This window comes from Cylas formicarius, unplaced genomic scaffold, assembly GCF_029955315.1.
Source record: "Cylas formicarius isolate icCylForm1 unplaced genomic scaffold, icCylForm1.1 PGA_scaffold_9__14_contigs__length_23061073, whole genome shotgun sequence".
NCBI lineage: Eukaryota > Metazoa > Arthropoda > Insecta > Coleoptera > Brentidae > Cylas > Cylas formicarius.
The window spans coordinates 10,364,133-10,391,449 of record NW_026844365.1 but is presented as its reverse complement, the minus strand read 5'-3'; the positions used below and the strand labels follow the sequence as shown (position 1 = coordinate 10,391,449).

At 38.4% G+C, this 27,317-nt stretch overlaps 1 protein-coding gene across 4 annotated transcripts; it reads right to left on the bottom strand.

Annotated features, from left to right (window-relative positions):
* Nucleotides 1–1,725: 1,725 nt before the first annotated feature.
* Nucleotides 1,726–26,440, bottom strand: LOC132707495 (mitogen-activated protein kinase kinase kinase 12). Of its 4 annotated transcripts, XM_060679375.1 has the most exons (9): nucleotides 26,240–26,440; nucleotides 21,037–21,195; nucleotides 8,842–9,044; nucleotides 8,176–8,554; nucleotides 7,900–8,123; nucleotides 6,906–7,835; nucleotides 6,560–6,851; nucleotides 6,431–6,478; nucleotides 1,726–3,830 (listed from the first exon to the last, which is right to left on the bottom strand). In XM_060679375.1, exons 2-9 carry the CDS (start codon nucleotides 21,183–21,185, stop codon nucleotides 3,536–3,538), a joined length of 2,520 nt encoding a protein of 839 aa, XP_060535358.1. In that variant the 5' UTR covers nucleotides 21,186–21,195; nucleotides 26,240–26,440; the 3' UTR covers nucleotides 1,726–3,535. The 4 variants fall into 4 exon arrangements, with proteins under 4 accessions (XP_060535358.1, XP_060535360.1, XP_060535359.1 ...); XM_060679377.1 differs by lacking the exon at nucleotides 6,431–6,478; XM_060679376.1 differs by lacking the exons at nucleotides 21,037–21,195; nucleotides 26,240–26,440 and adding an exon at nucleotides 16,894–17,135.
* Between the last annotated feature and the right edge of the window lie 877 nt (nucleotides 26,441–27,317).

The window sequence follows — 27,317 nt, the reverse complement described above, 5'->3', positions numbered from 1 at the left end:
AAGAATCGGACTTTAATCGGGTAAATAATTGACTCGGAATTTAAAACTTGCGGCGAAATTTCGTCGCAAACTCGGGTCAAGCAGCGCCCTCTACTACAATTACAACAATTAATTAAAATCAAATCGAAATGGCGAACTACATTAACTGAAATAGTAAAATAATATATAATAAAATTGTGAAGCAAATTAAGCGACTACGAGCTTTTAATGAAAAAAAAAATAGAACTAGAACTCACTGGATTTTTAACCAAAATTTAATTATTCGCGACAGTGTTGGAAATGGTCGAGTGCCTCTAGCACCGTGCGAAACATAGTAACGAAGAAAGAAAAAAAAATACGACTCTCTTTTCGGTGCGATTTTTATTCTTTGCCTTTGGTCCAATGTTCCCAGTACTATCCAAAATGGAAGACGAAGCATAGTAAGTTAACCAAAAGTTCTGTTTATTTTATTTACCGATCTGTGTTTTGATTTGTAAAGTGATTCCTGTGACACAGAAAGGTTTGCTTACAAAAGTGATTCTCCGTATATCAACACGAGACTGTACTATCCTAAATGTGGTGCAAATGTTGGGGGTGTTGAAAATGAAATTTAACTTTTAGAAATTTCAAAATTGGCTTCTTCAATTGGCTTGGGTCAACATAAATAATAACAAAGCATAAAGTTTAATCAAAACAACTAGTAACACCCACGCAAACTGGTACACACTACAAAATGGTACACTCAGTGTCAAATGTAATAAACCACCACACATGGGTAAAGTTAAGTTAGTTGGCGGTTTAACCACTCCCTGTTAACGCGTAACGCGTAGCAATCCTGAATCGATGTTAATTTAACCCAACTCTGTATTAAGCCAACCCCAAACTTGACGTCTTATTATGAACAAACGAAAAAAGAAATCATTTTTAACTTTTAGCTTCAGATTTTGAACGCGGGGGATCGCTGGGGTTTTGCGAGCCAAAAAGATGCCGCGACAATCATAACCCGCGCGAACCAGCTAAATAACATAATTAAAAGTTAAATATGAATTTAAATGCATGAGTCTCCGGGTGGGAAAAAAAGAGAAACGTCGACTTTTACGTTCGTTTTCAGGAATTTATTGATATTGGCCGCGACGAAAGAACGAGCCGCCACCCGCCGATGTGGGAGGGCCCCGCCGTATTAACAATTTTATTCCACTAATGCGTCCCGTATATTAAAAGCCGAGAGTTCCATTTAATGTCTCCCGGCCGTAAAATGTTTTCATCACCTGCGCGGAAATTAACCATTGGGGGAAATTGAGTTGTAAAATGAAAACGTGTCGCCGTGTTTTTTGTTTCGGTGCGCGTTTGACCTCTTCTCCTCCAAGCTTGACGACGTGACTGAACGAACTCCGCGAAACCGCGCTTCGACGGACGCACGGGGTCCGCAATGCGCTTGCTTGTCGTTTCGATCACGTTCTTGTAGATGCGCTTCGTACGACCGTCGTCAAAAGTCGACGCAACAGCTTAATTTTACTGGGAGAACAGAAGCCGCGATCGGTATCCGATTCGTCGCCGCTGAGCGCGCCATCTCGCGCACGGTAGCCGCATCAATTAAATACATCATCGACCGCGACATCGGAGAGGGCAAAGTACGGACACCCGATGACAGATGTCGCCACCGAGACCGCGCAACACAATTTTTAAATTTGTAGTGGCGTTTAAGGTAATTTCGGGTGGAAAAATAAAGAAAACGGCCGTCAAGTGTAAAACTGAGTATATTTTTGGCACTCGCGCCAACAAAAAATATCAAATATATAAATAGCTATACAAAAAAGAATTCTGGAATGTCTAAAGTAAGTACAGTGGACGTAGGAAACTTTCAAAAAACGAAAATTTCGCAAACAGAAAGCGCGTAAAACCTTTGTACATCCGTTTGTTGGGCCGTCCAAGCAAAGAATGGAATGTTGGCCGTTCGAGTCTCGCGCTCGAACCGTTAAAAATTACACAATACAAGAGAACCGCTAAAAGTTAAATTACGATACAATCAACCTATTTCTTAAACGTCATGAAAACCGCGATTAATAAAAAATATGTGTGGCTCTTTACAAAAATACTCGCACGCCACTGCGTCGTGTGCGGAGATTCCATAAACTTCCAAAAGTAACAATGCAATTATATTTTTAAGCGACACGTATATAGTCTCGTAAATATTAGGTAAACGGGACAACAATCTAGTAGGCTCGCCCACAGTACAAGCGTCGACGTAGAGGCCAAGAACGGCAAGTCAGAGAGGACAGTTATATCGAAGATTTGTTTCCGTCAGTGACGTCAACCGGTCAACCCGACACGAGTTTCATGTGTCGTCATCTGTAGGAGGATTTTAAGAAGAATAGATATAATAAGCCTCTAACTTTTGAGCAACGGGGTGAAAAGGTTTTAAGACAAAAATCATTGTTTCTTCATAACTTCGCAGATAGTGGACAAATATGGACTAGATATTTCTGAGTAGAGTTTTATGTTAACCACTTGTAAAAACTAAAAATATTGGAAAAAAACTTACACAACTATCCTCTCCTGGGTCGCCGTTATCGGGAAGTACCTAGACGCTTGCGTCTATTGCTAAAGGGCCCTTTCAAAAATTGCACAGTACAAAAACTTAACTTCTACAAACGTATATCGATCTACAGAACTACGTTATAAAAATTCTCTCGTATATTCCCTAAAAAATCACAAGAAATCAGAAGCCACCTGTCGCATTAAACGATGGCAACAAATTGTACAGGGTGTACAGTGTCTTGTCAGTGTGACAAATGACAATTTTCACCGTTACAAGGAGGAAACATCCAAGCAACTGGACACCCCGTCCAGGACTTACCTACGACGTCTACAAAACACGAAAAAAAATTTCACAAATTGGACGTATTAAAACAACCATAATCACAGCAAATAATTGAAAGTTTTTACTTAGAACCAGCGTACCAAGAACGATATTATTGCTTTGGGTGTGGCGCCCAACCATTTAACACCATTAAATATAAACAATACCACCAATGCCACCAAGAACCTTCTTAGCTGGTTTATGTTCAGTTTCAATATTTTGACGCCCCCAAAATAAATAAAGCTGGAATAACGTACAGGGTCCGGTTTTTTGGACACCGTTAACGGCTAAAAGTTTATCCTGAGACGCAGTCTCATACAACTGGCTTAACTTGACGCCCGACTCGAAATACTCGGAAAAATCGTAACAAAATGGTTCCCGTCATAATAAGTGTCGATCAAATGCTCTCGCTACAATACAAGTCTAAACGAAACATCTCGTCCGGCATTGAACGGGGGACGAGCTCAAAATAAGTAAGGTTAGGAACAACGCGGTCCGCGACGCATATTTTTAGGTTAAGTTCGTCGGGTGTTGTTTTAAAACGGCCAAAACCTATCCTGCAACGCGGGGCATCCCACGCGGCCGGCGAAATTTTCAAAATTCCCGCACGCGCGTAACAAAATGGCGGATGAGTCCTATGAAAAAAATATAAATATAAACGAAACATCACATTCGCGCTTGTCACGACGGCCGCCCTCAGACCAAGTTCTCTTTCTTGTTGACGTTGTACGCGAGCTGCGTGACTATCGTCGTATTCTCTTCCGATTCGCTGTCGGACGTGTCCGAAATGTCGTTCGGTCGTTTCAAGGACACGTTCGGCAATCCTCGACACCTTTCGCCCGGGTTCGACTCGAGCGTCGACGATTTGCTGGACGGCGAGTACTCGGAAGTGTTACCCTCGTCGGAAGGGCCGTTGTCTTTATGGGAGAACCTCAGGTTCGCCGGGCAACGTTTAGCCCTGCGTCCGGGGTAAATTGGTCTCCTCGCCAGGCTGCAATTAAGGGTTGCGTTATGAACGACGCGTCGGATGCGTGGTGGGGATTCGGAAAAAAGAGGTGCATACATTGTATCATACTATTTTTCTCGAATACTAGGCTACAACCGCTAAAAACTTCCGGATTCCTCCTGTGTACTAGCTAACGTTTCGCCAATCATCCTGTTGGCTTCTTCAGAGCTTTTACTCTGTACCTGCTTTTATATTGTTTGAGGGGGCGGAGCTAAATGAGGGGCATAAACACCGTCTCGCTTAACTGATTCCCATATTGGTGACACGTAAAGACCTAAGTCGCGTTAAGATTGTTAGGTTGCTTGTAGATTTATATAGACTCTCAGATTTTTCGTAGTAGAAGAATTGATTACATGCAAGAATTTTAGTTTTATTGAATAAAATTTTATATCCGGTTTTGTGATTGTGTTCGGCAACTGCTATAAACTCCTGGCATCTCAAATGGAATTTTGTCCTTGACGGATCGAAGATGTTGAGAGATTTCTGGACCAGTGGTAAATCTGGTTTTGACGTTATACTTCTTTAGAATTTTTGATATGTGGTCAGTGATGTTTTGAATATAAGTCGCAAGTATGGGATTGCTTTCGGTTTCATTGCTATTGGAAGGTTGTGGTGAAGTGTATTTTGTGATGGAACGCTTAATATATTTAATGTGGAAATTATTAGAGAGAAGAGGTAAGGTGTTTTATTTCTGAGTTCAATGACGCGGACTGAGATAGGTTTACGGCTCTGTAAACGAGAGAGTTGATAACCGATGGTTTTTGGGGCGGATAGTGATAGAGCAATGCATTAAGGTATCGATCTGTGTGCCTAGGTAGAAATCTATAAACAACCTAACCCGCGACTCAGTTTCTACCTGTCACCAATATGGGAATCAGTCATCCGGAACGGTGTTTATGCCTCTCATTTAGCTCCGCCCCTCGTTGTGTGTGTGTTAAAAACTTCTGTTTCTATAAGTTTGAGGACATTGGAGTTAACACGGGGAAAAACATTGTTACGGCGAATGGCAGATTTCAGTTGGTGCAAAACATGTTCAATGGGATTAAATATACAGTGGTAAGGTGGAAGCCTTAAACCTGTATGCCCTGTATCACAGACGTATTCCTTTCGTAAATTCAAGCTTTGTAGAACCTCAATTAATTAATTGAGGTTCTACAAAGCAATTGCTTTTTGGTATAATCTTCCTGAAAATAAATGTCGTTATTATACATGTAGTTTTGGATTGTTGCTTTTGTGTCACACGAGGAAGGGGTTTTAGTCAACTGTCTACTGTGATAACTTGCATTGTCCATTACAATGACGCTATTAGGAGGAATGTTTGGAACTAGTTTGTTTTTAAACCAACTTTCAAATAAATCAGCGGTGGTGACTTTATGATAATCCAGAGAAGAATCTTTAATATTTTTCGCAGACAGAGAAAAAAATCCAACCATCTTTAGAGCCAGCATGCAAAATAGTTATTCTTTTATCTCTTTTTGATGGCGCGTTTGTTTTATACTTATCAGTTGAGTCAACCCAACCCTTTTCCGGGGTATCATAAGTGTCGAATGATTCGCCTTTGTTGTTCTCTGTAAATCCTATTTTTATCTAGATATTCCAGTCGCCATTTCCGAATTCCAAAAGATTCCATTAATTGGCAATTTTATTAAATCTAAAACCCATGTGTTGAATACAATTCCATAAGCTAGGTCTGTCACATTTAACACCGGTTTCATCTTTAAAATATCTAATGTAGGCACGCTTTGTTCCTCGTATAACTGGTAAATTTTACGCCGTATTATATCTTGATCACTTTCATCTACACTCGAGAAAATGTCAGCATCGCTTCTTTTTTTCCTCGCTGAAATGGGATTATTCACAATTTTCCATACAGTTGATGTTGGCGTTTTCGTCAATGTGGCCGTTTCTTCTAAAGATGCTTGCTTGCTGACACCACGTTCAATGACAGTCAAATAAACATTGTTTACAACTTCCTTAGTCTCAATAGAATAGCGTTTTCTACATTTGGAAGGGACATCTCCTGAGATACACTAGACTCGCACACAAGCTGTATTACACACGAAATAAGAACGATTACTAATAAACTTAAACTAAGTAGTATACCAAACCAAAGAATATTAAACACAGGTAGGTATAAAATTATTTTCTATTACGGACCACAATTTTACCCGAGTTTAAATTATGAAACTTTAGGTAATAATCTTGTTGCATTGTATCTTAATGGCCACCCTTGGATAATCCCATTCAAAAGCAATTCGTCACTTTCTTATATCTATGAACAGACCATGCAGAATAAAATGCGAGCCAGTTTCAGCCAAATTCTGAAGAAGCCAACAGGATTATTGGCGAAACGTTAACTAGTTCGAGTCAACAAAAACCGACACAGGAGGAATCCAGAAGTTTTATAAGAAGTATTATACTAGCCTGGGGTAGTTTCTATGAACAATTAACACGCTATAAATAGTACTTTTTTCATTTAATCCTCCACCCCGAGGATCACTCATTAAACGGTACGACGTCATTCGATAACACCCGGTGTACACCTCCACTTTCCTATCACAAACAAATTCGATTGCGCATGTTACCTCAATTTCGCGAGTTCCTTGCCATGTTTGCTAAGGGAAACAAGAAAACTAATCTCAAACGTAAGCATTTCAAGTCCCCGACATTTTGGAGGCAAATTTTCGTAACCGCATCCCAAAAAATCGACTCACCTCCTTCGTCTGAGGCTACTGTAGAACTCGCCGTCCTCGTCCGTGAAGCTGTCCTCGTTCGCCGCGTCCTCCGTACTGTCTAACTCGTCCTTCGTCTCCGACATCGTCCTCCTTCTGATGAACTCAAGGTTGTCCGAGATGTTACCGTTCTGGGGCGACAATATGGTCATGGCGGATATTTTTCTGCTCAACGCCTCGAGGTTTTCCTCGCTAGACACCCTCGGGGTGCCGTAGTTGCGATTGACCGCGTCTTCGTCGACTGAGGGATCCAGATTCTTAAATACCTGGACACCTGCACCAAGAGCCCCGTCAGTGTCCGTTCTCATTTGAGGTGGACGGGACTTACCTTGATCAAAACGTTGTACCATGTAGTGTAACTGCACTTTATTGCCGTTGATCCTCTCGTCGTCGCTTCTAAACTCCTGGAGGATAACTCTCTGGGGGTAGACCGTCGGCTGGGCGCTCGAGCTTTCCGGGTCGGCCAACGTTGAAGTCGGACTGCTGAGGTCGTTTTCGCTGATGTCCATGCAATCGGTTTGAGTTTCGGCATCTACTACAACCGACGCCCGACAACTGGAGGCCCTCGAAGAGAATCCCGAACTCCTGGGGGAGCTGGAGTTGGTCCTGTGATGTCTCCTTCTCGAACCCGCCGACGTTTGAGTGGTCACCGTCTCCGTGCACTGGTTCAGAGTCGCGTAAGTCGGTGCTTTTGATTTGGGACTATCGGGACTAGTCAGGCTACATTCCGGACTTGTCGGTGTGGTGCTCTGCTGATTACCCACGGATCTCCTCCTATCCATTTTGTTCCAGTGCAAGAACCCGCGCCTTCTGTCGCACGTGCGGTCTACTTTGGCTCGCTTCCTCTGTTTCAGTCCCGACAGCTCGGCGTACAACTGATCCACCTGCTTCAGTTTCCTGCCGTAGAGTTCCTTGATGTCCAGAATGTGCTTGATCTCCATCTCGCGCCTCTGGATAAGCTGCTCCTCTTTCAGGTGGTACTCGAACTTGTGCTTCTGCATCTTCTCCACGAACTGGGTGATCTGCGACTTGATTTCCTGCTTCCACGTCTCCTGGGTCTTGAAGAACTGGTCGTCTTGGTATTTGGCCAGGATCTCCACCGACGCTATCTCCAAGTGATTGCAGATGAGCTTGAACGACGGCCGCTCTTTCGGGTTGTGCTTCCAGCACATCTGCATAATCAGCTTGAAGCCGTCCGGACACGTGGATGGGATAGGAGGGCGCAACTTGCCGCAGCCTACCGAATACATTATCGCTCCTGGAAACCAAAGAGGCACATGTCTCAATAACAGGAAATGAAGTTTAAGAATTACGATGAGTACCTTGCTCCATACCGTCGTAAGGTACTTCACAGGTCAGAAGTTCCCACAAGACGACACCAAAAGACCAAATGTCCACCTTCTCGCTACAAGCGAGTTCCTGGATAGCTTCCGGCGCCATCCAGGCCACCGTTCCGGCGAATGTCATCTTCTCGCTTACTCCGTTCCAGGTCCTCGAGGTGCCAAAGTCGCTAATCTTGATGATCTCCTCTTCTCCGATCAGTACGCTGCAAAAGGCGCATTTAAACCCAAACTAAAATAAGCTTTAGAGAAACCCACTTCGGACTTTTGAGGTCCCTGTGGATAATCTTGTGCATGTGGAGGTAATGCATCCCGCTCGCGATCTGCTTGGCCCACGTAACCACCCTGTTGATGGTGACCACATTCTTTTGGTTCTTCAGTAGGTTGAAAAGCGATCCGTACGGACAGAATTCCATCACTATGCAGAAGCAAGGCTCCTGCGTACACACCCCTTTGAATTTGACGATGTTGGGGTGGTTCAACCTCCGTAGGTTGATTATATCGGTGTCTTTGAGTTCAGCCACCTTCTTGACGGCGATCGGCGTGCTGTTGAGGAAGCCGGAAAACACCGCACCCTGACCCCCCGAGCTAATGAACTCGAGACCCGTGATTTTTTCGAAAGGGATTTCCCAGTCATCTGTAATACAATACCAAAATACCATCTTGAATTTTGCGAATGTGTTCCATAAATACACGTTTTTAAAAAATTAAGAACTATTGGTTAAGGTGAGTAATGTTTCAAAGCTGAGACACCTATTTAGCAAGTAATGTTGAATATTGTAAATTTTCCTGAAAATAACTTATTTTTAACATGATGGAATGTTTGACTTTTGACAAAAAACCGCTCCTTTTTTTAAAAAATTAATAAGACTTTTCTTGAAGGGTTCTTAAAAATCAACCGCTATTTGCAAAAAAAAAACTTACCCTGCGCGTTTTTGTTTTCGGCCACGCCTTTACCGATGATGGACAGGACCGGCCTCAGGCATCCGAAAATTCCGTTCACCCATCCCTGTTTGGGGTCGTAGGCGGGCTGTGGGGTGTCGGGAGAGCTGTCTTGGATGACGGGCGGAATGTTGACTACCGCGTCGGCCGCCATTTTTTGTAAATCATCCTCGATAGCAGCCAAACTGAAACGCGTAAAAAAACGGTTGGAATGACACGCGCGAAGGCCTCATTAAAAGGGATTATGCACCCCATTTTTAGAAACGCGAGGACCCCTCGACACGGCACGCGCCCCTTGGGGGGTTAAGACCGGATTATTCCGTCTTCGGCAAATATATATATACAAAGGCGACGATAGGATCGTCATTTTATATGCGCTTTTTTTTGCGTTTATTCTAATTACTTATGCACCTATACATGCTATGCTATTATAGAAGAAATGTAAAAATGCTCTTTGGGCCATTACTTTCGGACCGGAATCAAATTGGCTATCTAGACTTAATATCTAAGAGACTTTAAGCTATCCTGCTTCGATCGCACTTATGTTATCGGATTCTTGCATGGGTGTGGGATTGTCGAGTGTCATCTGAGAAACCTGGAGGTATTACCAAAGCGCATAATCAAAGAGATCTGGGACTAACATGGTTTTGACACCATGGGAAAGATAACTTATCCGATGGTATGTTCAATCTTTCAGCGTGTAACTATAAAAGATGCTTCCAGATGATATTGCTATTAAGAAAGCAATGAAAAAAAAAATAAATAAAACAGCTGAATAAAATTGGATAGTTGAGAGTGGCAGATTTTCATAGAGTTGATTAAGCGAAAATAATCTCATTTTTCACACCAATGTCATGTACATATATGATTCTGTGGAATTCGAAATATTTAATGATTATTGACTTCTGTATTTATTCATATAAATTCTAGCGGGATTTGATAGAAATCACAACAAGTCGCACTAAACATTCATTAATGAAATTTGTCGGAAAACACAACAAACACAAAAGAAACAATTAAACTTCCACGGACAACGGAGGATAACCTATCTAACGACTGACAGCTGTCAAAAAGGTCCGCGTCAAGACTATTTATGGTCCATGAACGTTACAAAATAAATGTATTGTATCAAATAAACATTAATATTGTTATTTTTATTTCACAGCCCGTACGTTCCACATAAAACGTGAACAAACCTAGTCAACGTTTAATTCATGGGCTAAGAACCCTTCTGACTGCTGCACATTGATAGTGACAGCTTTCTTGAGAGAGGCCTATAACGCCTTTCGCCACTTCAGGAATTTAAAGGGCTATTTGTCGATTAGGCCGTTCACGTAATTACTATTTTTTTGCCTTATTTATGACAAATTCACACAACCAATGCTTTGCCACAGAATCGGAAAATTAATGTGCTAAAAAGTACTGTTTTGGCGATATCTGAAATGGACGAAGATATCGAAACGCCGTGTTAACGTTTTTTGTTGCAAATTTAATATACTTTGGACGATATCAAAATTATACCTTGGGATTTTGAATTTTCGTGATAAAATTGAAAAACTGCTAATATGGAGAATTGCTTGCGTGGCGAATACATTTACACTTACATTTCTCTTTCAAAGTTTGTCGGAGTAGGATAAGTCGTTTAGAAGATACGATTAAATATTAAATATATTAAAAACAGTTTGTCATTCTCTTAAGACATTTTTAATTGGAACTTGAATTTAATATTTACAAATTTGTACTACTGAGGGTGGTTCGATTGTATAAGCGCCATAGATATGAATATCGTTACTTATTTGTTAGAACTCTGTTTTTTTGGTATGGATCAAAAATTTGTTACCAAACAGTGCCACTTCATGGATTAGTCCGTAACCTACACACATCGTTAATTTTGTTTCTATAAATGTGGAAATATATTGAATAAGTTGGCCGAATTGCTTTATGAAAAAGCGACCAAATTAGCGTCATTGAAGAAGAAGGCGACCAATATGGCAGAAATCAGCTGACTGGTGGCAAAACCGTGGTTTGTATGTAAGCTGACATAGTTTTTGCGGTTTCTTCGTGTTATTCAGTAATTTAAATTTATTTTGTGATATTTTTACTTACTTTAGTGTTTATGCTGGTACTTTATTCTCTTAAAACAATTTTATTGAGATATAACTCTTTTTACAAAGCTTCTGGATTCCTCCTGCGTCGGTTTTTGCTGAGTCGAACTTGCTGACGGTTCGCCAATCATCCTGTTGACTTCTTCCGAGCTTAACAGAAACCGGCTCGCATTTTATTCTGTATCTGCTTATATATTGCTTGAGGGGGGGCGGAGCTAATTGAGCGGTATTAACACTGTCTCGGATGACTGATTCCCATATTGGTGACAGATAAAGAAGTGAGTCGCTGTTAAGATTGTTAGGTTGTTCATAGATTTCTACAGATTTTTCGTTAGTAGAAGAATCGATTACATGCAAGAATTTTAGTTTTATCAATCAATCAATTATGTCCGGTTTCGTAATTGTGTTCGGCAACAGCTGATGAGTTTATTTGTCTTAGTCGTAAGGCTCTTTCGTGTTCTTTGAGCCTATCGTCTATAGAAATCTATAAACAACTTAACAATCTTAACCGCGACTCAGGCCTTTATCTGTCACCAATATGGGAATCAGTCATCCGAGACGGTGTTTATGCCCCTCATTTAGCTCCGCCCCCCTCAAACTATACATAAGCAGGTACAGAGTAAAATGCGAGCCAGTTTCAGTCAAGCTCTGAAGAAGCCAATAAGATGATTGATGAAACGTCACCAAGTTCGACTCAGCAAAAACCGACGCAGGAGGAATCCAGAAGTTTTTTAAAAAGTATTACAGTAGCCTGTGGAAATTTTTCTGAGATATAACTCATTAACTGGAACACTCAAATTACGATGTCATAATCCGAACGCTACCTCCGTAATCAGAACGATCATGTAAAGACTTGTTCGCATTACTCCCTTAAGCAGTTAAACAACATATATTTTTTTTAAGCTACCTTATAACATTTTTGTATATACAACGCAATAAGCAACCACTTGAGAGCCATTTTCCCGCCTCTCGCTCTGTCAAAATATCGATTAGTAGAAGGGCGTCATTTATAATAAGCATAGTTTTTGGGTGCAGTAAAATTTTATGAAATATCTTCCCGGCATTTCTCGGTTAACCGTGCATTCGAGTTTTGCGGGCTATTGTTTGCATTACGTGAAATTGAAAAGACTTAAAAGTGAGTGTTCTCACCAGTACAGCAGTTGAATTTCATGATGGTTTCGTTTTATTGGCCTACATATCCAAAGTATGAAATGATTTATTGAATGATAAAGTATAACCAAAGAATTTAGTTAAATATTAGCGTCTCTGCTCTCAGTATCGATTGCACGATCGGAATAATCAGCAGTAGTGATTGAAATAGGTACTATGTGTGTCCTGCCCTTAGTACCAATATAATGATGTGTGTTTCTGCCTTTCAGTATATTATGGCCTGACTTGTTTTTTGCACTGCAGTGCCGGTGTGGTTATTTGCGACAAGATATTTCGCATGTCCCTGCCTTGCACGATCGGAACAATCGGCACTAGTGATTGAAATAGATACTATGTGTGTTCTGCCCTTAGTACCAACCTAAACTCAGTTCTAGATGTTATGCCATGATAAGATATATCTGTTAAAGTCTGTTCATAGATATAAGAAAGTGACTAACTGATATGAATTAAGGAAAGACCCGGGCAAGCTGTAAGAATGAAATATGGCCGAACAGGTCCGTACTTTGCTTAGAATTTAATTATTTGGAGTTTTGTTAGGAAAGATACTAAAAAATATTTATTTAATTATATATGTATTTATGTTTAAATCTAAAATAAAATTACAAATTATTGTTATTACCTACTTAAATTACTAAAAATTATTCACATAACATATCAGTATCACTATCGTTATCATCGCCTGTTCTAATTATTATTTGTTCTATATTATTTGCAATATGGATATACGATTGTTCTGCTTTTTCTATATGTTTAACAGAATTTGCCCAACTTTGTGGAGGGATGTTAAAAACTTCTATAAGTTTTGAGGACATTGGAGTTAACACGGGGAAAAACATTGTTACGACGAATGGCAGATTTCAGTTGGTGAAAAACATGTTCAATGGGATTAAATATACAGGGGTAAAACTGTATGCCCTAGATTTTTTGCATAATTATGACAGATGTATTCCTTTTGTAGGTTAAGCTTTGTAGAACCTCAATTAATTGCTGTTTGGTATAATCTTCGTGAAAATAAATGTCGTTATTATATACATACAGTTTTGGATTGTTGCTTTTGTGTCACATGAGGAAGGGGTTTCAGTCATCTGTCTACTGTGATAACTTGCATTGTCCATTACAAAAACGCTATTAGGAGAAATGTTTGGAACTAGTTTGTTTTTTAATCAACTTTCAAATAAATCAGCGTTGGTGTCTTCATGGTAATCCAGAGAAGAATCTTTAATATTTTTCGCAGGCAGAGAAAGTCCATTTGGAATCCAACCATCTTCAGAGCCAGCATGCTTTACCTTTTATTTTTCAAGCCTCCTAATTAAGATATCTAATGTAGGCACGCTTTGTTCCTCGTATAACTGGTAAATTTTATGCCGTATTATATCTTGATCACTTTCATCTACACTCGAGAAAATGTCAGCATCGCTTCTTTTTTTCCTCGCTGAAATGGGATTATTCGCAATTTTCCATACAGTTGATGTTGGAATTTTCGTCAATGTGGCCGTTTCTTCTAAAGATGCTTGCTTGCTGGCACCACGTTCAATGAGAGTCAAATAAACATTGTTTATAACTTCCTTAGTCTCAATAGAATAGTGGGCGGGAGCATCTCCTGAGATACACTATTCAACACACGCTGTATTACACACGAAATAAGAATGATTACTAATAAACTTAAACTACGTAGTATACCAAACCAAAGAATATTAAACACAGGTAGGTATAAAATTATTTTCTATTACGGGCCACAATTTTATCTGAATTTAAATTCCGAAACTTTAGGTAATAATCTTGTTGCATTGTATGTTAATGACCACCCTTGGATGATCCCATTCAAAAGCAATTGGTCACTTTCTTATATCTATGAACAGACCATATCAATGTTTTCAGGTGATATTAAGTGATATTAAGTTTGTTTTATTAATCTTCTTGGTTAGTTTTCAGATTATTTTTTTTAGTATCAGATGCAAACCGTGTCACGTCGCTGACGGACCTTTCTTAATACTTAATAATTATTCATTAAAAATAAAATATATATATATCACACATTTGAAAATTAAAATTTTATTGTTATAATTACTCTCTCTTACAAATTTGACAACGAAATCTGATGTTGCGAAAACGACCGGAAGCACCATTCATAAGAATCGAGAGAAAAAAATCGAGTATGTGGTTTCCTCAGCACATAAAGGTTCTTCGAGTAGAAAACTTTAAACCTTATTTCAAATGGAGTTGAAAAGGCATTTGCATGGTTTCTTTAAGAAAGAGCCAAAGGTACATTAATATAAAAACGAAATACCTAATACGAACTTCAAATTATTCGCCCTTTCAGATTTTGGTGGCAGAAATATGTTGAGGTAATATTTATTTAACTTGACACCTAAAAAACTTTTAGGAATTTAAATAATTTTTCTTCTTCCCGCCCAGTATTTAAAGGTAGGGTAAATGTTTTTCGTTATACATATGTACATACATATGTATGTATAAATAGACCGTTACAACCAGCTGTTCCGATTAATGAAGCTGCACTGTATTTTAAGATAGCTATTAGAAAAAGACGGAAGGTAAACTCCGCCCATGTGACTACAACGTTCACACGCCACCACATCGAAACCGAATATCTCGAAATGTACTATACATCATCGCGCACCGGGCCACGTCGATATTTGTTCGACGTTTATTTTTAATTATCGCAAATACCGTCTTTGCTCAACTCGTTTTCGATATTGGGCCTACATATCCACACACGCGTCCAAGGTCGCGTCTATTAAATTCGACCGGCCAGATAACGCATTTTCGCGCCGCCGCCATCGTCGTAAAAGTATATCGACGTTCGATCGCGTTTATTATGTTGCGGATTTTGACCTCGTTCGAACAAAGGAGATAAAAAGGATCCGTAAAAAAATAAAATACAACTAGGGGTGGACTTTTTCAAGACTATTTTTAGACGCTTCTGGGTAATTTCGCAAGGGTGTGAGGAATTTGCGACATATATAGCTATCACGTTTTACGTCCTAGCAAAGTATATGTCGGGAAGAAGTTTGCTGGAAAAGTCACGTCAATCCGATATTGCACCGGACTAATATCTAGCGATCGCCAATAAAATTGAAACAATTTTTATTATTATTTTTGTGGTTGTTGGTTGTGTGTGTAGTTTTGGTTTTCTTTTTTGATATTCCCATTGTATTTGGGGCCATATCAAACACAAAATGAAGCCAGTTACAGTTTTGTTGAACTTGAGAAATATTCATTTTCAATGTCTTAAATTTCTCTGTATCTTACTCCTGTGTGCTTGTTTCTATACTAAAAAAAGAAGAGCAGTTGACATTTGAAAATAAGCCTAAAAATTATCAGATTGGTTAAACCAACCTTGGTTTTCAACCTTTGAAATGGTTGGGTTTCTCCAAGGCTGCAGCAGCACTTGAATTTATAGGTAATGAATCGGAAAAAACCCAAATCATTTTAGCTCAAACAAAAATTTGTACTTCGAAAAAACAACATAATTGTATTGTATTTAATGTAATAAAAATTGCAGACCATCTCAAATATTTGGCACGCGATAAACAATGCCACAGCAAAATATGTTACTGGGGTGGGTAAATTCATAGATTCAAGAGATGCGTAGAAACTCGAACTATATGGCAAATGTGCCAAGGGTGTAGACACTCCCCTTATTACATTCTGCTGTGCCGCTCACTGTGGAACTCACAATATATCCATTGGTAGGGTTTTTCCTGTTTTCCACAAATTACCATAAATTTTTATTTTCTTCTTTAGGATTTTTGGTACCAACTATCCTATTTCCATCAATCTACTAAATTTAACAATATATCACACAATTCGCTTATGACAATAAAAATACTAAGTTTTATAATGGAGGCATTTTTTTCTTGAAATTTTGCGTATTATGCATAGACAAGAAATGCAAGAAATCTATGAAATATTGCCTATAAAGTATAAACCACCTAAACTCAAGAACTTATGAAACCTTTCCAGAGTGATCTAGGTGCCAAGTTAACACAAGCAGCCTCTGGTGGGAATATGGACCGAAATAAGTGACAGATCAGTTACGTAGGAGATGACGGTTTCCAGGAAATTTAAAACAATCGATCAAATGGTGGCCATATCAGACAATGTGTTGGGGTTTTGACGTCTAATTCAAAATCGATAACCGCGGCGCGACTTATAAATATTTCTAGCAGTGTGCACTCGGAAAACGGAACAAAAATGGTCCTGCGACCTTGTGAAAACGTGCAATAAGTATACGTTAGGGTTTTTTTCAGCTATTGGCCAAGACTGTCAGGGTCGTTCAGCCAAATGTGGTTAGGAGAAAATGTCTGGCAATTATAATTAATGAACGATAAATTAATATAAATTGTTAATTGTACATTGTTTAGAATGTGACTTTTAGGGTTAGATTTATCACCCCTTGGTGGTCAAGAGATGCTCGAATTTCCATAATCTCTGGAAGACGAACTATATATAGCTATACATGGCCTTCGCCCTTATCTAGGGTAACGATAACACCTAATTACGTTTTTTACGACAACGGTTTTACATTGCTTCACTGACCCACAACAAAATCGTAATAGATCGCCCGTGATCGACAAGAGCTTCTGAGCACATCCGACGGCACCACGACCTTTGTCGCTAGAATTTCCGATCTGACGTTGGTCAAAGGTCGTTCAGGAGACCGAACTGCGGCACCAAATGCGTCGATACCATCGTCGGACGTTTCGACCCTTAAAACGCGATAATTGTCGCAACTAACCCTGTTTTGGCGTAACGTTCCACGGTGAAAACTTGCACCTGCCTCTCCGGCTTGACTTTAGACTCTTCCACGATTACTTTCACGCACAGGTGACGAAAAATGTCCCCGATTCGCGACGTCATCTCTCGATCCGGTGCCTCACTACATTCCTCCGGAAAAACAAAACAATAACAAAAAACAACTCACGCTCCGATAGACCGACATCGACTGTCCCATTCGTACCAATCGCGTTGGCTCGCTTTACCGTTATCTCCGCAAGTCACAAGGTATATGGTCGGGGGATCGCGCAGTTTTATGATAACAAATTATCCACTGAACAGGTTTACACCGTCGAATCTAAAACCGAATGTCATTGAGTTAGACCCGATTTGGTTAATGGTTAAGAAATGGTTGCCGGTTATAAAACACCCCTTTCTAGCAACTTAGCTAATTGTCATATGTCGTATTTTAAATAGGAATAACAACATCGGACGAGTTTTCAAACAAGAAAAGAAAAATTGAACCCAGGGCCAAAAGAATAAAAGTAACACGTGCACACATAAAATATGTTCAATTTGAAATATTTAAAGCTGCGAATGTTATGGGAGGATGTAAACTGGCTCAAATACAAGTGGTATTGGAATTTTACCTGCGTGGTGGTTCGGAGAACATATAAATATTATTATTATATAAATAAAAATTATTATAACTAATATGATCTCATCATAATAATCTATCTCATTGAACTACGATTTCGTAAACCTATATAAATTCAACGTTTCAACAAAGGAGATACTTTTCTTACAAAGCAATAATAAAACTATGCTCTGTTTTTTATAGAACTGTAAAACATATAGCCGTATTACATAACCTATGATAATTGTCAAGGGTCCTGAGAGTGTGAGATAAACTTACTGTTAGTTTTGACCTACTTGTGCCTTAGTCGTCTACCCATCACTCATCACTTTTAACATAATACTAATAATAATAATAAAAACACCCTCTTAATAATTACTCGCGTGGGCAGCAAAAATGGATTTGTCGGTAGTGAATTTCTAGCATTTCAATCAACACGGCGTAGAGAGTAGCATGAAGACATGAATGCTGATACTTTTGAAGACTTCCTCCGGAAAATGCTAGATCTTATTCCTCCTGAGTCTGTTATAATCATGGATAATGCTAGCTGCCACTCAAGAATATCCGAAACAATACCCACGTCTTCCTCGTTGGCTTACTTTAAATAAGGAGCAAATTCAGAAAGATATACGGAGGAACAGTAAAATGTGAGTGGAATAGAAGATAGAATGTGGGAAGGTGATAACATGCTAGAAAACACTGTAGAGACCTTTATTATTTCTCTCAACGCCGACGACTATAGAGAATTTACAATTGAAGTTGTATTGTAAATAGTAGATTTGTTTAAATAATAATATTTATGACAATTTATCTAGTTTTTCTAGTATTTCTACTTCTATATAAGTTTTTATATACAACGGAGTTCGGATATAGTAAACCGGTTTATTGTGAACACTCGTAAATAACGATCATCAAGTAAGGCGTAGATTCGTCGAATGGGCCCAAAACGAGATTGCCGCTGTTCCCGATTTTCATAAGCGATGAAGCGCACTTCTGATTGAATGGCTACGTCAACAAACAAAACTGCCGCATTTGGAGCGAAGCTAATCCTCAAGTGTATGTCGAAACACCGTTACATCCAGAAAAACTGATTGTTTGGTGCGCTTTATGGGCTGGTGGAATCATTGGTCTGTACTTCTTCAAAAACGATGATGGCCAGAACGTTACAGTCAATGATGATCGGTATAGAGCTATGATGACTAACTCTTTCATTCCTGAATTGAATAACCATGATGTCCAGGAGATGTGGTTTCAACAAAACGGCGCAACATGTCACACAGCTCGTGCCACAATCGATTTATTGAAAGACACGTTTGGTGACCGCCTAATTTCACGTTTTAGACCTGAGAATTGGCCTCCAAGATCTTGTGATTTAACACCGCTAGACTACTTTTTGTGGGGCTATGTAACGTCATTGGTCTATGCGGATAAGCCACAAACGCTTGACCATTCGGAAGGCAACATTCGCCGTGTTATTGCCGATATACCGCCCCAAATGTTGGAAAAATTCATCGAAAATTGGACTACATCCGCGCCAGCCGTGGCGGTCATATGCCAGAAATCATATTTAAAATGTAATGCCACAAGATTATCTTTCGGATAAATAAAATTCGTCAATCGAATCATCCATCGATGTTTTATTGCAACTTAAAGTACTATACATCGAAAAAAAACACCCCTTATATTATGCAAACATCTCAACCTTGCTTGAAAATCGATCTTCGGAAGTGAGGGTCAGTTTTTCTTCTCCAGAAAACCCCATTTTGAATCACGCTTTTGGAAATTAATTTCTGCGACTGGAAAAAATGTAAAAAGTCCCGAAAATTGTTTTGCCGCACTGACGTGCCAGTTTGGTCTCGCGGCTTCTCCCTACGCCCTCACTTAAGTTATATCCATTCCGTTTTTAACAACAACAAACAATTTTCAGCGGTAACATTACGTCGGGACAAAACAATGGCACCAGCGAACGCCATCGCGCTTTGCATTGAAAACAAACTCGTTTGTTTCGCTCGTCGAACAAAGGCCGTACTTTCCCACACTCCGGCCGGATAATTAGAGACCGGAAACGAAATGTTCTTCGGACGAAAAAGAGCGTTAATTCTGATCGAACGTCTTAGGCCGGAACGCGTACGTTTGATTGCTACTTGTGACCTGCAATTTTCCTCGCAGGTGTCGTTAAAAGGGGTGGGGGGTGTATTTTGCTGACATAGGGGTTGGAGCGCGGAATTATAAGACAGAAAATGGAGCGGCGCATATTTCTTTATCGAAAATTACTGTTGTGTGGGTCGCGAGTTCGCGTGATGTTTGGCAACACTAACTTGTTGTTAAAAAGAAGCTCTATTGTTATGAGATTATTGCAGATGTTAGACACAAGCAACATGGTCATGTATTAGCGTTTTCAAAAATATCTCTCAAATTTCAAATCGCTAAAGAAGACCCATGGATGTAAACTTATAGAACACAAAACCAAAATGACCACTTCACATAACTTGCCGCTGACAGCTGTGTTACCAATTCTACGTCAGAACAGCAAACCAAAAAATATGCTGATGTAGATATTGTTCTGATTTATTTAAAATTTATAAAATGGGATCCCTCTTTTATTTGAAACTTATTATAAACAGTTCCGCGCAAGTGTACTCCCATTCTATTCATTCTCTATCAGACTTCTAGTATTAATTCTATTAAACGGTGGGCTAAACATTTCGATATATTTCTATTTGATGTGTTTTAATACCGCTGTCTTCGGCTTTAAGAAGGAGGAGAAAAGGAAATAATACTGCACTTTACTCGTTTGTGCAAGATAGACAGTCAGTACCTGGTGGGCAACAGATATTTTCCTAACGTTGGCGGCCATATGTCTGTTAAAAACGTTCTTGGGAATTTGAGGTTGCCAACTTAAAACGACAACCTCTGCGTTGCCAGTTCTACCTATTTTTGAACAGTTCTACTGATTTACGATGTTACCCAGTAATCATTTTTAAATCCACTGACAAAATATTTAATAATTTGAATTGTTTAAGTTATTATTAGTATTATTATAAATTATTATAAGTAAAATAATGATCATGTATAAACGGAAAATGAGCGATCCTTTTTCGGGTTCAGACCGAAGCGATTTTCAACTGCTGGAAGAAGTTTATTTTTATTTGTACTATTCGTGTGTGTCTTATTATAATATAATATCATTTTATGATATACCAATAATTATTAAGTAAAAACCGAAAATGGGCGTTGCTTTTTCAAATTCAGGAAAAACTGAGACATTAATTTTTATTTTTACTATTTGTTCCTGTTCTTCTTTTATATCTGTTTTCTTATAATACACTATAATATTATGTTACAATATAACAATAATTATAACGCAATAATTATTATGTCTAAACCGAAAATGGGCGATGCTTGTCCAACTTCGTTTATTTGTTCGTGTTTTTCTTTTACGTCTTATTTCGTAATTAAAATTTGTGTTTTATAATATTATTAATATATTATACGTTTATTCTTTTTGAGATTTTTATATTTTATTACCTCTTGACGATTTCGTCGCGATCGTCCGTGTCAGGTGGGGACACCAGTTGGGGTGACGCGACTCGTTCGTCGTCGTCGTCATCGATAGCGGCAATCGTGGAATAAGCCGGTGCCTGCCCTCGTTCCAACGTTCCTTCGGGAGTATGCATGAATTTTTATCTGAAACAACGGTTTTTACATTAATTTGTGAAAGTTTAAAAAGGATAAAGGACGCCTCTGGCAGTCCAATTTACTCTTTACCTCGAACCACGAGTCGTCTAGCAAATTTTTCATTTTGATGGCACGGCATGGGATTGATAATTTTTATACCTTAAAAATGTTAGGCATGATTTTTAAATGAATTGACTCTTATGAAATTCAATGTGACTTGGCAACATTGGATAATATTAGATTTCTCTGCAAAGCAACGTAGTTGGCGCAGAAGCGGTAATACAGCGTTGTAACCTACTTATGCGCAGTTTGGTTGTATTCGTCGTCGTACTACTGTGTTCAGGTCTATTGTCTTCGCTGTTGCGTATTTCTAGTATCCTAGAACGTGTAAATATGAAAGGAAGACATTGAGATAGACTCAATAGAATGACCCTCTAGAACAAGTCTTACACCTGGTAGCAAAAATGTATTAGTTGACTACAAAAATGTTTTACTGCCTCCTTTTTATATCAAACTTCTCTTGACGAAGTAGTTAGCTAAAGCCCTAGACAAAATGAACAGTGTTTCAAATATTTGTGCGAGAAATTTCCACCCATATCTGATGCCAAGATAAAAGAAGGTATTTTTCTTGGGCCTCAGATAAGAGCATTATGCAAAGACAACATTTTCAAAACACAATGATCAATTTCGAGAACAGCTCCCGGGTTTCATTTAAAGAAGTAATTATTTCTTGGGAACTCTAAGGACGAAAACTATGTCTAGGTTGTAATATGACTTTGAAAGTGCATTTCCTGTTTTCACAATTGAATTGTTTTCCTGAAAATCTTGAAGCAGTTAGAATAGGGAGAGATGGAGCATAACGAAAATTTCACTCAAAAAAAATCTGAGTAAATTTTTTTTTTTCACTTTTTTTTTAAACTAGGATTTCACTTTTACTGAATAAAATAATAAACTCTTTTATAAATACCGTTTTTTTTTCCTTAAATATTTGCAAAAAAACCTTACGTGATACAAATAAGTACATAGAACTTTTGAAATAAACCTACCAAAATCATCTAAAAAGCAGTTTTTAAAATAAAAACGTCTGTCAAAAAGTTTAATTTTGTAGACCTGTATAATAAGATGCATTATTATAGTAAATTTCATACAAAAAAAAACCTTTTCAAATATTATTTATTAGTGCAAAAGCTGATTCGTTTTTATGGAAAAAAATTGGAATTTACTGGTTTAATTTCTAATTATTTTCTAACACTATATCCAAAACCGTACAAACATAATAAGTGAAAAAGACACGATTTAGTTCAATCTAAACATTATTAACAGTATATTTTTCAAGAACATTGGCATATAATCTGAACTGAGATGAAACAGCCGCTGACAGTCGTGAATGCGACAGTTTTCTGTGTTGGCTGTGGCATTTTTGAATCAGTATTTTCTCAAAGAAGCAGTCAAGCAAAAGTTTTAGATATACAAGCTTCTTGATCTGTAACGGCTAGTACTCTAGTACCCTAGTTTAACAATCATTTAGTATATTAAGTTCTACGTCGAAAAGATATTTCAACTTGCTTTGGATAATGTAATTCTGGCAAATACATCTGAAAACCATGGTAATTAGGGGGCAGGTACTGAATCCACAGGTCGTAATAAACGAGGGAAGAATGGATGACTTGAATAGGTTCAGATATCTTAGTATAGTTCGCCCAAAAATATATTTCAATTTGACGCGTCAACGATTATTACGTCATCGACCACAATCTCAACTTCTTCGTCTCTGGACATCGCAAGTGACTAAGAAAATTGAATAATGTTAGTATTTGGTAAGAAATAAGTTGTAATAAAATGTATATAGCACCTCAATAAAAATGGCACACTGAATCTTGAGAAACAATTGAATAATAGTAAGATGGTAATTACTAATTGAAAACACAATGAGGAATAGAAATACCTTCCAAGCTTCGTCGGCTAAGAAAATACTGTTTACAGCATATTCTGATTTCACCAACCCCCACAAATCAACCAATAGCAAACTGGAAAAACGTCCATTATAAATCAATTATCTCCATAAGATATTGCTTTCCTTGGAAAATATTTTGGAGTCATTATATTATGAGCTACCTCAAGTAGGGACTGTTTTAGTAAGATTTATAAAAAGCACACTAATATTAATTAATATAATAGTTTAATAAGAAAAACCCTACTCTTAAAATACAACAGTCCGCACAGCACAGTTCTTGTCGAATAATATCTTAAATACGGCCCTGACTTGTGGAACGCGTTTTATAACAGGAGGATCTTAAACTCATTCCGAAGTCAAAACCATCAAAGATTTCAAAATCGGTATATCGTTAGGAGAACTTTACTGTCATTAACAACAAATGGGACTGTGTCGAAGAAGTAAAAAAACGAAATGGTATGGCCAGATGGCCATTTTTAAATTGAAAAATATCCTTTTTCAACAATCTATAACTTTGGATCAAACGTGGTTATAAACTTTTAACGGAATTGAAGCCTAAATACACCGAGGACGTGTCAAACTTTTATAAAATGTAAAATTGAGAAAAATATCATATCTCGATCATATTATAACATATATTTTGTGAAGTGATCGATATGCTTCACCGCAATTAATACTTCAGGGTAGAATTGAAGGAAAGTGTTCTCGTCAGGCATGGAAACAACACCCTTATATTCAATTGATGAAAATGGACCTGCGAGGTGCCTATGGGACACGAAGAAGAAGCAAAAGAAGTACACGTTACCAAAGCTCCAGAGGATTAAATGTGAACTAATTTCTCATCCGTGAAGGTTTCTAGGCGTACCTGATGACATTTCAATCGACGAAAAAGAAACAAAACCTCCGAGATTGACCTCATTGCTTGATTATCGCGTTTCAGTAGTCGTTTAATGGGATGGGTAACATGGGTAGCTCTAAAGATGTCGTTATCTAGGACGCGAAGGAAAAATCGCACCTCACGTCCTCGCCGTAAACAACGCGTAAAGATTTTCAAAATATCTTCGGGCGCCTGTTTATCTCGCCTTGTATGGCGCAAAAATGTACGTGACACAGTAACACGGTACGAGGATGGCTATTTAGCGAGGTGTTCAAGTACACGACTTGTTTTGCGAAAATAAACCAGAGGTAAACCAGATTCCGTTGGACACGTTACGTAAGCCAAACACGAGAAGCGCATAGGAGAAGAGACAGCAAAAGAGTGTAAAAAGCTTTTGAACAATGCTAATAAATTAGCAATTAGAAACGTGTTAGGAACATAAAAAACCTCGCACCTCATGTCCAAAAAAGCAACTTGCCCGAGGGAGGGAGAGAAGACGGATGGTTCATAATGTACTTGGATTGAACCATAAGAGTTTTCCAAACTTCTTTTCATTCGAAACCATGGGAACTGGCGTAATGGATAGAAACGTGTAAAGGTGATACTTTTTTCAAACCTGGCTTTGGGGTTTTCCAGTCAGGAAAATCAGCATTATTTTCCTATCGCAGTAGCTCGTATATGTCATTCTTCCTTATTAGATGAGAAAGGTATTCAAGTTTACTTTTAACCATGTTGGCTAGTTTTGGGATTACTTTCCTGTAACCTATGCTATGTGTATTAGCATTTAAGGAGTCTCTTCGCCTCGAGTTTGAGGTTGTGGCACCTGAATACCTAGCAAATGCAGATCTCATGAAGCGTAGTTTTGTTGAAATTGGTACGTACTTTAAATTTCCAATGCCTAGCGGTTCCGATGTTAAAATTTTAGTGAGGTATCGACTGAGTAACATTCTACCCAGCGTAGAAAGCTCGAAGTTAGACATAAATATAGTTCAATCTTTAAGGACGATTTATGTACATGCTAACGTTACTGTGGAACCAATCTTACGTGCTATTTTCCGTTTTTAGAGAGTTTTTCTTCGTTTTCTCATTCTTATAAAACCTTTAGCTTTGGTTAATTAGACTATAAAGATATAATTTCGTCGTATTCAAAACATTTAGAATATCTTTCTAGTGGTCTGTTATCCACATTTTTTAATTTTTCTGGATTCATTGATATCTAATATTAAATATTAAAATTCAAATTTTCTCAAAAACCGAAAAAAAATCTTTTTAGCGATGTAGAGGTTAACAATAGTTTTACATTCAGCTTTTTACGAGGTTTTTTATTTCTGTAGATAATGCAAACTCTACAGTTTCTGCAGGAGCATGGGCAAATGATAATCGATAAGGATGCGACCTTGGAAACAATATGTATTTAAGATTTATTTTCGAATATAGAAATGTATATACACACTGTAAAAATCAATCCTTTTCTTTTTATCACGTTTTTTTTTTTGTTTTCAACCAATAGTCTTGCAGTATACTCATGCTCTTCTAGGTTTACAGACTATTGTATCTCTTAATTTTTCAAAGAAACTTCCACAGGGTACTGTAATACTTTTTGCAAAACTTCTGGATTCCTCCTGCGTCGGTTTTTGCGGAGTCGAACTTGCCAACGTTTCGTCAATCATCCTGTTGGCTTCTTCAAAACTCATCAAAAACCGACGCAGAAGAAATCCAGAAGTTTTGTAAAAAGTAAGTATATATCTTGTTGAGTGTGATGGCATATCTTGTTAAGCATAATTTTATAGGGTCATCTCGCAAACACTCTTCTTTCTCAAAATTTTGTACTCATGAAATTGTTTTTTTTTTATAAATATTATTATTAGACGTGAGTTCATTAGTATTTTTATTTATAATAAAGCTCATGGTAGATACATTCGTTGATTTCAGTCCTCTTAGATATTTTGGAGAGTGCCAAAATATCATTATGTAAGTATCAAAATATACTATCAAATGATCAAAAACTATCGAAAGAAGACGTCCTCGATATCGGTTTAAAAAAAAGTGCTTCATTTATACATGTTTTGCCCCGACGACGGTGTCGTAACATCGTTCTCTAAATCCCACGGACCGTGAAGCGTAACATCCAACACCTAAACCTAAACTGTACACCATCACTGGTACCTATTCCAACCAGCTCAACACCAACGGATCCAAGAGGCAAACATAACTCGCCGTACCTGAATATAGTAAAGAATAATCCGAATGGCAACCAGTTACAACACGTTTTCACTCGCGACGCGCATTTCGTAGCACCGTAGCGACATCAACACCACTACGCGAGACCAGTGCGACGATCCAGCCTGGCTCGAAGGACCGCACAAACGAAAAACATCCCGAAAAAGGATAACAAACGGATCCAATATGGCGCCGTACACACTCCGCAGAACACCGTTCGATACTGTAGACACGGTTTCTCTTTCTCTCTCACGATGGCCGAGAGGCGAGCCAGGCCGACAAGAAGAGAAAACGCGAGGGAAAAAGATGGAGGTATGTGTTTTCGTGGCGCGACCGGTGAACGCGGACAGTGTCCGACCACACCAATATGGACGGGAATGCCTGAAGCACAGTTTAGCCCCAAATGGGTGCCACAAGGCATCTGCCTCGGCCACACGCTGATTAAAGTTCATAAGATTAAATTGCCTTTCATAAAGTAACACCTTCAGCCCCTAAACCACCTCAAACTTGACAATCCACCATTCAAATCTGGACAACAAAGCCTATTATCAATGAACAGCAGAGCAAATTCTGCGCAAATCCCTGAGATATAAGTACTCAAAGCTGAGAGCCGAAATCCTCAGTCATGAGGATTATACCCCCTCAGAGAATAACGCGTTTTACAAAGGATAAATGTGATGAAACCACGGAAGGCTGGAATATCGATCATACACAACAAATCCTAAAACGTTCTGTATCATTTTTAATCAAAAGACAAAGGAATATTCATTTAAAAGACCACTTCAGATTAAATCAGTGACCTACCAAATTGGAGCAGTGGTTTTTCAATTAAAGTTCTGTATTCTGTTTTCTTTTTAAGTTTAAGTTTGTTGATTGCTATATATTTTTTTAAAGTTTGATCTGTTTTTATATGCTTCATATAGGCATTGATATTTTCATATCCTCACTAGTTTACGTCATTTTTTTTACTTTTTCCGATGTTTCTAATCAAAATTTTATGAAATAAAGATATATTTTATTCTTATAACTTTACGAAGCCCCTCAAGGCTTATAATTGAGTCCTAGCGTCGACTTGATCTC